This window comes from Lagopus leucura, unplaced genomic scaffold (assembly GCF_019238085.1).
Source record: "Lagopus leucura isolate 7727_CA_CO unplaced genomic scaffold, USGS_WTPT01 Super-Scaffold_73, whole genome shotgun sequence".
Classification (NCBI taxonomy): Eukaryota; Metazoa; Chordata; class Aves; order Galliformes; family Phasianidae; genus Lagopus; species Lagopus leucura.
The window spans coordinates 85,776,141-85,788,701 of record NW_024962252.1 but is presented as its reverse complement, the minus strand read 5'-3'; the positions used below and the strand labels follow the sequence as shown (position 1 = coordinate 85,788,701).

The 12,561-nt window shown below is 40.0% G+C and overlaps 1 protein-coding gene across 1 annotated transcript in view; it reads left to right on the top strand.

Moving 5' to 3' along the window:
* The window catches only part of SUSD4 (sushi domain containing 4), a 69,600-nt gene that overhangs the window by 28,534 nt on the left and 28,505 nt on the right, over nt 1-12,561 (top strand). Inside the window, exon 3 of the mRNA XM_042875117.1 lies at nt 11,088-11,300. Coding sequence (XP_042731051.1) covers nt 11,088-11,300 — 213 coding nt within the window. The remainder of the gene's footprint in view (nt 1-11,087; nt 11,301-12,561) is intronic.

Genomic DNA, 12,561 nt, shown 5'->3' with positions numbered 1-12,561 from the left:
AGTAAACTGGCACTAGGGAAACTCTACGTGAAGATTTGGATTAATAGAAGAACTGCAGAACTGATAAGAAAATGGCAAGAGAGAAAGCAGATTGTGTTGAAAGGGGAAATATTGGACCAGAGCGTTCTTTACACACAAAGATTTGTAAGATTTTCATCTTAAAAACCTTGCCACAAATATTGAGAACGTGCCTGTAACATCTATCATTGAAACAATTTAGAAGGCCCTCTGTGGAGAAGGCCTGGAAAATTGTAGGTGGAAAAGATGGATCTAGAGAACTGTTCATAATAATAATAATTAATAAAGTTGAACAATTATTACTAATTACAATTACTTATTAATTACTAATAACTGCATTTCCAAAGAAGGGCAGCAATGGTGTGAAGGGTCTGGAGTACAGGTATTATGATGAGCAGCTGAGGGAACTGGAATGGTTCAGTCTGAAGAAGGGGGGGTTCAGGGGAGACCTTATCTCTCTCTGCAACTGCCTAAAAGGAGGTTGTGGTGAGGTGGGGATTGGCCTCTTTTCCTAGGTATCAGCAACAGGGTGAGAAGAAATGGCCTTAAGTTGCACCAGCAGAAGTTCAGGTAGGATACTAGGAAACATTTATTCTCAGAAAGACTGGTAATGTATTGGCACAGGCTGCCCAGGGAGGTGAGGGAATCACCATTGCTGGAGGTGTTCAAGAGTCATGGAGATGTGGCACTGAGGCACATGGTTAGTGAGCATAGTGAGGATTGGTTGGTGGGTCAGCATGATGATCCTAGTGGTCATTTTCAACTGTAATAATTGTATGATTCTACTAACTATAACCTTTATTATATCAATAAGCAAAGTCACATCATGATGGTACAGTTTCATTTATTGGCCTGGGACAATCTAAGCAGAGAATGTCCCAGAAAAGTACTTCCTTCATTGCTCCTTACTACGTTTTCACTCTTGCCCTTGTCAATCTGCTCAGAAGGCCAGTAGAATGAGAAAAGTCAACATCTTATCTTGCAGGGCTCATTTCCAGCCAGTTCAGCACACTGGTATCAGCAAAGGAGTGGAGACACCCGAATGGGATGAGGGAAGGGTGCCTATAATTGTGTCTGCAATATGATCATGCACACAGGGGGATTTTTGTAGACAGCCCTGCAACTGCTGCTATACTCCCATTCCCAACCAGCTGTTTAAACAGTATCTGGAACAAATTTTAGAGTTGTTTTTCCGCTTTACTGAGGAATTGAGTTGAAAACAATTCTGAGTCAAAAGGGAAGGAATAAATATGCTTCTGCATCATCTTAGCCTGCCTCTGATTTTTTCCAGTCTTTGCACTATGGACAGAATAACTCACAGGACAGGGCATTTAAAATGAATAATTGTAAGTAACAACTGGTTCAGTATAATGACAGTGCTTCATTACCCGTGCTTCTTCCTTTCTATACAATTCGGTGGTTTTGTCTTGCTTTGTCAAAATAACAAGAAATCTTGTTATTATTCTCGTGAAGGGAAACAATAAACTTAAACCTGTGCCTAATGCTAACAGTATTGGCAAAACATAGGCATGTAAGTTCACTTTTCAGCATAGAAAGAAATCAGGAGTTCTCCTTGAGTCTGTGTTGGGACCAAAATCAGTCAGTGTATTTTTTCCCCCTGGATATTATATTTGTAGAAACCCTATTTGAGTAGAAGTGCTTTACTGTGTGATCTGGAACAAAGTTGAAAGGCAACATGGCAGTCCTCACTTGTAAGATACGTATTGGATGAGCAGAACCATGGCTTACCAAAATTAGCCTGCAAGCAGTGCATCCACTTCTTGCATGTTTAGTGATTTATTGTTCAGCCCTTCTCAAAAGCCAAGCAGATGAGCTCTGCACTGTTGCAGTCTTCCAGTTATTTCTCAAATAGGTCACATTCAAAAGAGGAGGAAAATGCAAATAAAGAATAGATGACTGTGATGCGGTTCACATCTGAGAGGAAAGGTCACAGTTTCATGGATAGGTGCATACAGAATAAAACACTGTAGGGCGTAAGAGCTGTCAGAGTGTACAGAAGCATCAGAGAACTTACGATGAGGAATCAAGTGCAAAAGCTGGAATTATTGTCTGCCTACTCTCCTGCATCATGTACCAGCTTTTAAAATCCCATGTCTCCCAGTCTTCTCTACTGTGCACTTTGTTAAAAAGTTACAATAATTATAATATTCACACGTTAATCCTGATTGTCTCTGTATGAAATTCTGTCTGTTCTTGGGGGGAAAGTATACAATCAATTTCAATTACACAGCTGAAATGCAAAAATTATTGAATTGCCATACTAGTGCATGCAGTAAACATGTGAAGCTATATAGGGAAGTGTGTAACTGATTAGAAAATAAATATCAACCCAAAATCATGTGGCTGTATATTTGATTCTTGCATCTTACAGAGTCAAGGATCTCTGTGGAATTTGTAAGTGACATTTCATTACTTCAGATTCGCAATGATGAATAATCTTGTATGCTCTTGGCCTAAGAGAAATATTACAATAGTAACTAGCTCATGATTCATTTGTTGGTTTTTTGTTTATTTGTTTGTTTTTTGTTTATTTGTTTTGCTGTATTTCCTAAGGGATGCATGTCTAGACTAAAAATGTTTAAACCAACCCTTGGTAAAGGTAATTAATTTTTCCCAGAATACGAAACATAGGGAACTGATAAACAGCAGTGCCTAGATACTGAAAAACACCTCTGGCCAGTAACATTCTTAAAATTATGGAAGCATAGCTTTATTTTATTTGGCTCTTTTTATTAGTAGCTTTCTGTGCTGTTCTTAATCCTGTTGGGTGACCTAAGGCTGGATTCCCACATTGACAATATTGCAACTCTAATGAAATCGTTGGACATATAATATATAAAGCTTTACATGTGAGGAACAAAATACAAGTGGGGTTGGTTAATTTAAATCAAAATAATGAGCTCGCCTATACATTTAAATCAGTAAAAAGGAAATCTTGGCCTGAAAATACATTAATGAGTCATATTTTTAATATTTCTTATTTTATTCCTTATGATGGTTCTTCTTGGTCACTAGGAAACAAACACATGTTGGCAAGTGTTATCTTTATTACGGTTCCTTAAGCTGAATTGGAGGATGTGTTAGATATGTGCTTGTTTGTTGAAGGAGAGGTAGAGCTTAATGTGCATTTACTGCATCCTTGGTTTTATTATGGTGGAAGATTTTGATTGTTTTTTTTTAATCAGATTGTTTAGAAAACTCATCGCCCATGTCAAAGCGTGTTTGTCTGAAGCCACAACTCAGAGATGTTCAGAATTCAGATAAAAAGTGTGGAAATAGCATTTGGAAGAATAACCATTTTGAAGGAGTTAAAATTAATCTGTGTGGTAAACACGCACAAAAACAAGTTTATGTAAGCACATCCTATATTTAAAATTCAGTTAGAAACCTGAAGTATTATCTGTAAAAAAAAAAAAAAAAAAAAAAAAAGGAAGTGAGCTGGAAGGAGTCACTCATTTTTGCCTGGTTCTTTTTCACAGCATAGAAAAGAAAAATCCAGTTTCATACTTTTTGAAGTCTTGCTAGAGATTGCAGCTTGAATAGAAGCAATCATTAAACTGAACTAACTGGATGAATGGAAACGAAGAAGATAATTTACTTTATATCTGCAGAAAGTTGAGCAGGCCCTGGTTTCAGATTTTCAGTTATTTCTGCTTAATGCTTGAGCGGAACAAGCCTCAGGTCGGGCTGCAGTGTGCTGCCATTCTAAATTATTCCAGAGCTAAATAGCAGTATAGGAGTTTAGGACGTTGTGGTATTCCTTCTCTGATAAGTTGGCTTTTATTCACCCTGACACACACCAGGAGAGCAATGATAACTTTCTGCAAGCAAAATAAACTATGGTGGGAAGAGCTTGGCTTTGTCAGTAGAACCATGGGCTGATTTAATTTCCGCTTTATTCTGTTTTATTTAAGTGATGCTAGGTTCAGAAGATCACAGACTTGCATGTGACATTTCGTAAGGATTCATAAATTATGCAGCCAGAGTTGTGAGGTTACAAAGGCTGGAAACAACAAGTGCTTCCTGCATTATAAATGAAATGCTTATTTACAAAGATGACACAGCTATATTAATTTTAAGGAGTAGATATGATTAAAAGGACAGGCCTATACTTTGTAAGATATTAATAAGAAGCAACTCATTTTCAAGAAGAAACTAAAGCGCTCTGCAAATTTAATTCTACATCTTCTTCCTTTTCCAGCAATTTTAAATGTTGTTTTTTTTTTTCCCATGTGTATTAGCCTCATGTGCAAGTAACAAATCCTGTATCAAGGTTCACATACAAAACTATAAATTGTCATCACCTCCATTGACAGAAAATTTAGCTTGTTCCCTGCTGCCCTACACTGGTAGACACAGTTGGGGTGTGCTATCTTCCCAGAGTTCTTAAGTGTAATTGGAGTGTCTAATTGGAGTATCTAATTGGAGGCATGACCCCTGAAATCAAGATGCTGCTATTGCATCTGCTGTCATTGATGCAGTGGCTTGAATGCAGATCCTTCCCTTTTCCTACTGGTGGGTGTCCTGACCAGAAGCAGTTCTGATGTGACTCCTGGAAAACCCTTCCCATCACCTGTGGCCAGTTTGTCCTGGCTCCATCTCCTCACCTTCCCTTTCCCGTGCCCTCTGTGGAGGGTGCAGCAGTCCTGAGCGTTTCCAGGGATACGTCAGTTTGATTTAACACAGAAGTGCCCAAGGACATGTCATGCCTGAGAAGGGATTTTGAGGTTGACTGTGGCTCTTGGGAGCATCTCTGAGCGACTGCTTCTTTTCAGCTATTCCTCCAATAGGACTGTGCAGGAGTGGCTGTGGGCTGCCACCCTCATTAGGAGGAAGGATCCACTGTGTCCCCTTGGCACAAAGCAAGCATTACCAAGTGGTGGCACAGACACCTTGGGTGAAGTACATGTGGGAGCACTGGGACCTCCTCTGGTCTTAGAGGCTGCAAGGGTTAGGTGGTGAGTTGGTTTGGAGTTGGTTGAAGAACACAGATTGGAGGAGAAGATGACATTAAGTGGAATAATAAGAATAGTGGGCCATTGTGAATGAGGTAGCCTTTCAGCCTTTTTGGTGGTGGATTGCCTGTCTTGGAACTTGTTGCTGTTTGCATGGCATGCACATTCTCTTTTGTTGTTGTTGTACATGGATGTTTTTGTGCCTGTGAAGTGTATTACATAGTGACTTGCTTATTTTTCTGCTTACACTTCTGGCTTATTCAAAGAAGAATAGAGCTTAATGATCTTCTTGATTGTATAGGTAAAACTTGTGGCTTATGCCAAGTACCCACCCCTGGAACTCTTATTTGCTGTTCTGTTTCTCCTCGATAATTTGAACATCTCCCTTTATTCCAGCAGCTTGTTGTGCTGCCTTGGATGAAACTCAGCCAAGTGAGAAGGGATATCCAACCATGCTGAGGCTGGGAGCTTTCTGCAAGGATGGCAGTGAGGCTGTGATTCACATCTTAAACAGGGCAGGGTTTTTTGAGGCAGCTGAAGCCTCAGGGAAGCTTAGGCATTAGTGACCCTTAAGGGATTAAAGAGAGTTTAGATTTTCACAGGCATTTCACTAATGAAATTACAGGTTCATAATTTCATTTCACTTGGAAGGCTAGATGCTACTCTGAACACATCCTTCCTTTCCTTGTTACAGTGGTATGTGGATAGCTCAATTAACATCACCAGCCACAAGGAAGCATAAACAGCCAAAGGCACAAAACGCTGTGCCTGCGTGGCTTTCACAGGAACAGGCAGAAACTGTTAAATGGATGAAAATGACTTTTCCTTTGTATGAGATGAGGAAGCCCTTGGCGCATTTGCTCTGGTGGCCTTTCTGCTTTAGTCCTAATAAGGCTTTTTACTGTGAGCTGGCCTAAGATAACCTGCTTCTGCCATGTTTGCAGGCTCCTTACAAAGTGTGTGTGTAGGCAGTCTGGTCCTGCCACAAGCTGCAAAGCCTCAGAATCCCTCTGCTGCCTCTGAAATAGAATTTGGTGATGGAGGGAGCCCAGGTCCCGGTGTTGGTGCATGAAAAGCCTGTCTCCATCGTACTGTCACAGCTGAAGACAAATGCAGAAAGCAGGCCATATCTTTAATATTATTATACATTGTGTATACACACCCTTCATTGTGTGTATGTAACAAACTGAAATGAGAGTGATGTCTCTCAAGAGCAAGTGCAGCCATTTCTGAGGTAACAACATCAGCAGTTTTTCAGTGAATTGCCATACAGCAGCTTTGCAGGCACAGAAATGCATCAAATCTTGATTGGAAATCACCTGAGCAGCAGCATGAATTTACAGAATGCAGTAAGATTTGGCGATGAGGGGAGAGGGAAATGAGGAAGACAAGTGTGGAAATTGAGAAAAAATTCTGGGAAGTGCAGAGAAAAGGAAGGATTCTTTCTCTTGGTTTATTTCAGGCATATCTGAAATTCAGCTGTGATACGACGATCCCATGTGACTACAGGGATGTAATTTACCCCTTGCCTTTCTGTTCACTTGACTTCTGTTGGGAGCACTCTTCTAGCAATGGAGAGTGGCTATCTTTGCAGCTCACTTCAGACACAGCAAGCTGCTCACTGACATACAAATGTGGTGAAGTGTGTTTGCATTACCCTAGCACTAGGAACGGGAATAGCTGTATTTGTCATTGAGCAATTTGCCAGTTTACAGACTTCATAAAAGTCTGTTTTCCAAAGGAATAGTCTGTTAATGGAGATACTCACATTGAACGTCTGATCAGAATATTTTCTTGAGACTCTGAGCTGATGTGAGAGCGCGCTGTATGAATTTGCAGATTGACTGAGAAATGTATCCATTAGTATGAGGAGCTGTTACTTTAATTCAGAACTGAACAGGATTTGGGAACTTCTGGTATTTTTCAGATAACTGCCTTCTGATATTGCAGGCTTTTCATCCAGAGACAAGATGAACCATTGTATGTGAGAGAACATACAGTGCAGGATTCCAGCAATACACATCATTCAGATGGACTGTAACTGTTTTACACCCTAAGGAAAGCACTGCTTTTTTTTTTTTTTTTTTGTCTTCTGATTCATTTGTCATAATTTTTGTCTGGCCAACAACAGCAAGTATGTAAGGTAAAACAAAAACCCATATAAAATACCTCCACTCTATCCAGGTTAAAAGCTTTGTGATGGTCCAGCAGTACAAATACAATAAATACCACAACCAAAGTACATTCTGTACCAACTACATGCTGTGCTGGTAATGATGAATTTGCATAGTCCTGAGCCTCATCAGAAAGTGTTATTGCTTGTTGTATTTTAAGCAGTATTCCTTAAGGGTGCCATGATACAGAAAGTCTTCTAGTTAGATTAATCTAAGGGATTTAATGCCATGCAATAGCATCCCATAAAACTGGTGCTGGTGACGCAATGTTGATTTTGAAGATAGCTGATGAACTTTCTAAATCTTTGCTGTTGTAGATACTATGGAAATTGACTGCTTTAATTGATAGGTGTTCTGTATATTTTTTACTAGCAGACGCTGATAATCCCTTTTTCCCTTTTTCTAACCATGAAAACAGTACAGGAAACAAAGTAAAATTTATTCTTTTCATCCCCAGTGACTCATTGAAGGAGTTGTAAAGAAATAGAATTCATTGTCATTCTAACTTATTTTAAAACTTATTTGATATACTCTTTCCTGCCAGATAACACTTTCCTGCTACAACCGTGGCTTTCCCATTTATGAGATTTTTATGGTTCTTTCCCAAGATTTATCTTACAGCTCTGGCTGAAAACACTTTTTGTCTGATTTATTCAGGTTCTAAAATGACCAACAGATGTCCAGTCTGTGACATGATACTGCTCCTTTCATTGAATAAAATACTGTATCACAATTCTGAGTAGCTGCTTCTAGAAACATAGGTTTGATAAGGGAAAGAAATCAAAGATGACAAGACAAGAATACTTACTGTACCATTCATTCTGTGTTCACTCATTTTTGACAGCATAAGATTGATTTTAGCAAAATAAGGTTATATTATATAGAAATTATTGTCATGTAAAGAGTCCTGCTCTGATTCATTGAGGTCAACTGGAAGACTGCAGTTCTCAGGAGTGTTTTAGCATTGCCGTTCTTGAATATTGTACCAGAAGATTCAGACCTAAAGTAGAAAACACTGAGACTTAACTCTCAGATAAATAAGCTGTTGAACTACTTAGCATGCTGTATTGCTTGTACAGTCAGCCTATGTGGCTATTTCTTGAAACTTCTTCATCTCTTCAGGAACAAGCAATGGAAATACTGCATGGAAGCAGTGATCCTGTGCTGCTTCCGTGTGTCATATCTCATTCAGTGGCTGAATAAGCTCACTGCTGGGTTTGTATAAACTAGGGATACAGAAATTAATTTTTCTTTCCATATTCCAGTTCCTTCCCAGGAGTGCCCTCTGGGCATTGCATTTTCTGCTCCCAGACTGCTCAATTCAACTTACTTGCAAAATGAATGAAAATCTTTGCTTGTTAAAGGTCACCAGAGAAATGACAGCAGGGTCACTGAATTGAGCTGCATGGGGGAGAAGAATGTTCTTGCTTTCTGTGTTGAGTTTTGTGCTGACAATCCCACTGTCTCTAACTTTGCATATTTGACTTAATGAAAACTAAGGAATAAGCTTGACTAATTTTTATATCCTGCAGACTGTATGTGACCCCAGCATCATTCTCTCTCCTCTTCCCTCCCCTTTTTTTCTGAGGCTTAACGGTTAGCAATTTATGTACGTTGATGCAGTTAATAAGAAAATGTGTGTATTTCAAGGCAGGCTATAATATTCTTTACCTGACTACAATCTCGGAGGTGTCCAAAGTAACAAAATTAAACTACATATCTGTATGGGAACAGTTGAGTCTCAGCCTGAACCACTGATTGAGCACCTGGGAAAGGATCAGGTCAGACCTTGGAGCACAGGTGAAGGCTATTCGGCTGGGTGACTGGAAGGGTGGAGCCTGGCTGCACCTCTGAGAATTAATTTAAGGGCTGACCCCCCACTGGGGAAGGATCTCTGGTTGGAGATCTTTCTTGTGTAGTTTTTCCCCCATGAGCCTAGATCTTCGGAGACGAGCGAACATTCCTTTCCTGTTTGTCCTTTTGCCTTTCCACTGTACTAATCTTTCTAACTGTAACAAGGTCATATTATTCTTTTGCTTAATGGAAAATTAATCAAGATCGTTGCTGACTTTATTGAATGATGTAAGTTTGGTGCTTGAAAAATAAGAGTCTTCTTTTTAATCTCCAGTAAGAATGGACAGCCCTCCTCTATTATTAGGTATTGTCTACAGTATGTAATCTCATGACTGTATTTCTCCTTGCTTGTCATGTTAGCAAACTATAGAGTCTTAGATGATTTGCACTGGAAATTTTGAGCTATGCGGCAGATGAATAGACTTGAGCTTCAGAAATCTTTTCCACTTGGCTATTGCACTAACCCATTTCTCCTTGTGATAACCTTCACTGCATGGAAGAGTAAAGCTGGCTAAGAGCAGATGCTCAAGAAATTCCTTACTCAGAGGCTGATGAGGTCCTGGCACAGCTGCCCAGAGAGCTGTGATGCCCTATCCCTGGAGGTGCTCTGGGACAAGTTGGATGGGGCCCTGGGCAGCTGAGCTGGTGGGTGGCAACCCTGCCTGCACCTGGGTGTTGGGGCTGGGTGGGCTCTAGGATCCTCTTCAGCCCAAGCTATTGCAAGATTCTCTGCTCCTTTTGTGTTGGCTCAGCAGTACGAAGAGAGAATGCCAGTGGCATCTCCTTTTTTGAAGTGCCACTGATATGTGAGCACTGCTGAGGCTGGAGGTCAGGGATGACTGCATGGATGTCGGCATTTGTGCTGGGCTCTGGCCATCCTGCTCTCAAATCACTTTTTGGAAATGGGAGCCTGCTGGGAGAGTTCAGTACAGGGACCTTGACCCATGGGATGTAATCAGGAAAATGCCAGGCCTTCTCGTGGCTCTTCTGAGCCTTTCAGTGGTTTGGGAAACAGATTTGTTTGAAAAGTCTTCTATTGTAATACCTTAATTGTCCCTGACTGTATGACAGAGGCACTTTGTGCTTATCACACAGGAAGTAGCTGAGGCTTTCCAGTGCTAAAACATTAAAGACAAAACGTGATGATTTATGAGTTTTTCAAGCACCTCTCCCATCAGCATTAATTGCCCCCCTGCTGTTTCTGCTGCAAAACTCTTTTGCTCTTTCAGTATGCAGTACTTGTTCAGTACTGTGATAAACCATGGTTAGTTTGCAGTTAAAAAAAAAAAAAAAAGCCTCACTTTATGCAAATGATGTTGAAATAGGTTTGATTAAGTGATAAACAGTCACATTTAATGATTGCAACTGTTGGCTTTTTGTTTGTTATTTTACAGTTAGTTTTATGGATATAAATGGCTTTACAAAATCCCTTCTGGCATGAATGCTGTAATACGGCACTCTCATAAAAGTGTTTTAAGAGTTTAGTAGGGCCACCAGGGCAGATTCATAGGGAAAACGCATATCTCTAGCATTAGAGTGTCTTTTATCCCTTTGGTGGATGTCCTGCACACCTAAAAATCTCCCTGTACCTAGCAGCTTAAATTCTGTTTAAATGCATGATGCAGTTAGGCTTCATACCCTTTTCTTTATTTCCTCTTCCACTCTGCTTCTGGCACATTATTATTCTTTCCAATAATAGTACAAGCCCTCTAGAACCCAGTAGACCCCAGAAATAATTACAGATACATTAGTATCTGTACTGTCCCCACACCTGTGCTGTCCCCACAGGTAGATTGAGTCGGTGCTTAGTTTCTGTATGGGTCAGCTGTTGAGGAATGTGCTTGCTCTTGATTTCTCCATGGTTACCTGACAGGACAGAAATATTTCTGTCCCTCGTGTATTTGTCCTGTGGCTGGAGGCTGGTCCTCTCCCGAGTCTGGAGCACCCAGTACCCATATATGGTTGATAATGAACATTAATGGGGAGATTAACTAATGGGGAAACCTAGACAAGGTGTGATTATGGCTGCATGAACACAGTTTGATTGTATCTTTGTCTGACTTAGGGTTTGATGATCTACAAGCTTGTGCGGATCCTGGAGCTCCTGAACACGGATACAAGACTCCCAGTGCAGGTGTTTTCTTTGAAAGCGTGGTAGTCCGGTTTCATTGCCAAGAAGGATACAGGCTTAACGGTACTTCAAAAAAACTTTGTGTGAGACACTTTAATGGCTCCCTGAGCTGGAAACCAAGTGATAAACCTGTGTGCCTACAAGAAGGTAAGTCAGTTTTCTTAAAGCAATTCACCAGTGTTAGTGCTTCTCATTTGTATGCGTACCTTGTCCTTGTGTCTCAGCACAAACCACAACAGGCTGGAGTCCATTTTATTGGATCTTATTTGATACATACTGGAGTTTCTCATCCGTAATCACCATTCCTCTGTTAAGTTTGTACTGTGAGAGGTTCTGTGTGCGTGCCTATGTGTTGAAAGGGACATAAAGGAATCTCAAGGAAAAAAAGTAATCCTTCTACCCAGTTACAAATCAATGCAGAGAGAAATAAGAAAACAATCTCTTATCAGTAAAGTGTTCATAACTATTTATTAAAACTGCCTACTTAATACTTCTTTCCGTAATATCTTACTAGGAAAATATAATTAACTTCCATTGCCACTGTTTCTGCTAATCAGGAGTTTTAAACAATTGTGTTTTATGGCGTGTGCACGATTCAAGTAAGAAAATCAAATATGCATGAAATGCAAAAATTTAAAGTCACTGTAGAAGTTTACTTTGAGATAAATCAGACTATTATGCATAAAGCGACTTATTTTTATTGCAGTGCATTTTTGAATTTGTATTTGGTTTTAACTAATTAGGGCATTAAATTACTCTCTTCTTCCAGGAATTTTTAGAAGCGGGATTAATATGAATATCATAAATATAAATTTTGGCCAAAAATACCCCCCAAGCAGCGTATTTATTCCACTAAGTATATTAAAGCTATAACTTGTTCTTTATGTTGAATTATTTTGATCAACAGAGCTATTAAAATCAACAGACATGAAAAGTGTTAGTTAAATCAAGTGTGCACATTTTACTGTTGTCTTTCCACTGAAGACATCAGCAATTGCTTCACTGATTTCAAGGTGGACGGTCCTGTCAATGTGATGCAGTAAGTACTGGGGAGAGGAGCCAGAAATAATTGGCGAGTAGTCCATGGTTTCTCAGGTAGCTGTCCAGTTGGCCAAGTAGAGGTCTTGGTGAAATATGCCATAGGCAACAGAGTCATGAGGGATGCAGTCTTGAGCTCTCTTTTGATATGCACTGAGATTACAATTAGTATGTAGAACGTAAAGGCAGTCAGGCTAGTAGCACCAGCTCATAAATTGTATGATAACATGCTGTCTGTTTTGAGGGTGATCAAAGTAAAATGAACCTAAGAGTGACTGAACAGCACAGATCCTAACTGGTGGAGTGGCCACAGATGGAACCGGAAATGGGACACACGAGTCAGCTTGTCTTCCATACAGAACGGCTCTTC